The sequence below is a fragment of the Lactuca sativa genome, chromosome 9, assembly GCF_002870075.4.
Source record: "Lactuca sativa cultivar Salinas chromosome 9, Lsat_Salinas_v11, whole genome shotgun sequence".
Lineage (NCBI taxonomy): Eukaryota > Viridiplantae > Streptophyta > Magnoliopsida > Asterales > Asteraceae > Lactuca > Lactuca sativa.
The window spans coordinates 15,357,324-15,358,670 of NC_056631.2; the positions used below are offsets into that span (position 1 = coordinate 15,357,324).

The window sequence follows — 1,347 nt, forward strand, 5'->3', positions numbered from 1 at the left end:
AATGGAACAGAAGGGGTTAATTTCCATCTCAAACCTCCTAGTCTATACTAGAACCCCAACCCAATATAATTTACTTTTGACAGGCTTAGGATCTTAACCCAGATTTGCTTTCGACCTAGAAAGATGTTTTCTTCCTTTAAATATGAGGGTTTCGTGCAAATTAGGATTTTCCAAGTTTGCACATCGTTTCATCGAAATACCTCCGATTTGCGAAAATGATATACGACATCAACTTCCCATTGTTCCGTTCCTTCCTCATCCAGAAGGGAGGCTCCTCTGATAAGAGGTATTTCTCATTTCATCGTTGTTTAATTTGGTACTAGGTATTGTTATTGTTTGTAAATAATCAGTGTGTGTTATACGATTTGAGTTTTCTATGGTTGGGCTATTTGCTTTTTAGATTCATACATGGTATTTGTAAATGATTTAGTCGAGTTGGTATTGACTGGACGTTTTGATTGATTCAAGTTATATAAGCATACATTTGTTGATTTCATCCCTATATGGTTTTTTTTGTGCGATTTGTCTACGTTAGAGCATTGGATGCTCATTTTTTATTCAAGTTATATACACATACGTTTGTTGATTTCAGACCTATATGGGTTTTTTTTGTGCGATTTGTCTACGTTAGAACATTGACTCCCTCTGAATATTAGGGGTTTAGGGATAATAGTTTAGACATGATTGGGCTGAAGTTGTGATTATTTGTCTGCTAAAAGTATTTATGTGTTTGGAAAACTTATGTTCAACATGCAATGCAATTTACCAAATTACCCTTAAGTATTATGTATTTCAGATTGTATGTTCTTACTTGTGAATAAAATTTTGCTTTTAATTTGTACAGGAAAACAGAGGATAGACCTAAGGAGCAGAAGCCAAAGGCAAATGAAAACAAACTTGTGATGAACGAGTAATGAAATGTCTTTGTAGATAAACACATGTTAGGCTTATGACATGTACTTTTCTTTCTTACCTATTTGGTTAATGCTCAGAACACATCTGCTTTGGTTGTTGATTCTGCTGATCATCTTTTGGTAATGATCTTTGTTTGAGATTAGATTGTCATTCTGCTTAAAGTTTGGATTTTTGGCATTATCTTGAAATTTTTATGTAAATAAGAAAATTTAAACTAGAAGTTTATCTGCCAAAACCGAATAGGAAATTAAGATTTAAAGTCTTCATGGGGTTCTAATTGATTTTTATGTGAAACCATTAATAAAGATTTTAATGTCACCTTATAAGAGGAATCGAAAGGGTGTTTGGGATTTCATTTTGATCATAAAAAGAGCTTTTATACAAAATGACTTATTGAATTATTGTGGTATCAAAAGGAGTTTTAAAAAAGTG

The 1,347-nt window shown here is 32.5% G+C and overlaps 1 protein-coding gene across 1 annotated transcript; it reads left to right on the plus strand.

The window, feature by feature from the left end:
• Positions 1 to 215: 215 nt before the first annotated feature.
• On the plus strand, positions 216 to 914 carry LOC111885515 (wound-induced basic protein-like). Its single transcript, XM_023881758.1, has 2 exons — positions 216 to 286; positions 845 to 914. Exons 1-2 carry the CDS (start codon positions 216 to 218, stop codon positions 912 to 914), a joined length of 141 nt encoding a protein of 46 aa, XP_023737526.1.
• The last annotated feature ends 433 nt before the right edge of the window (positions 915 to 1,347 follow it).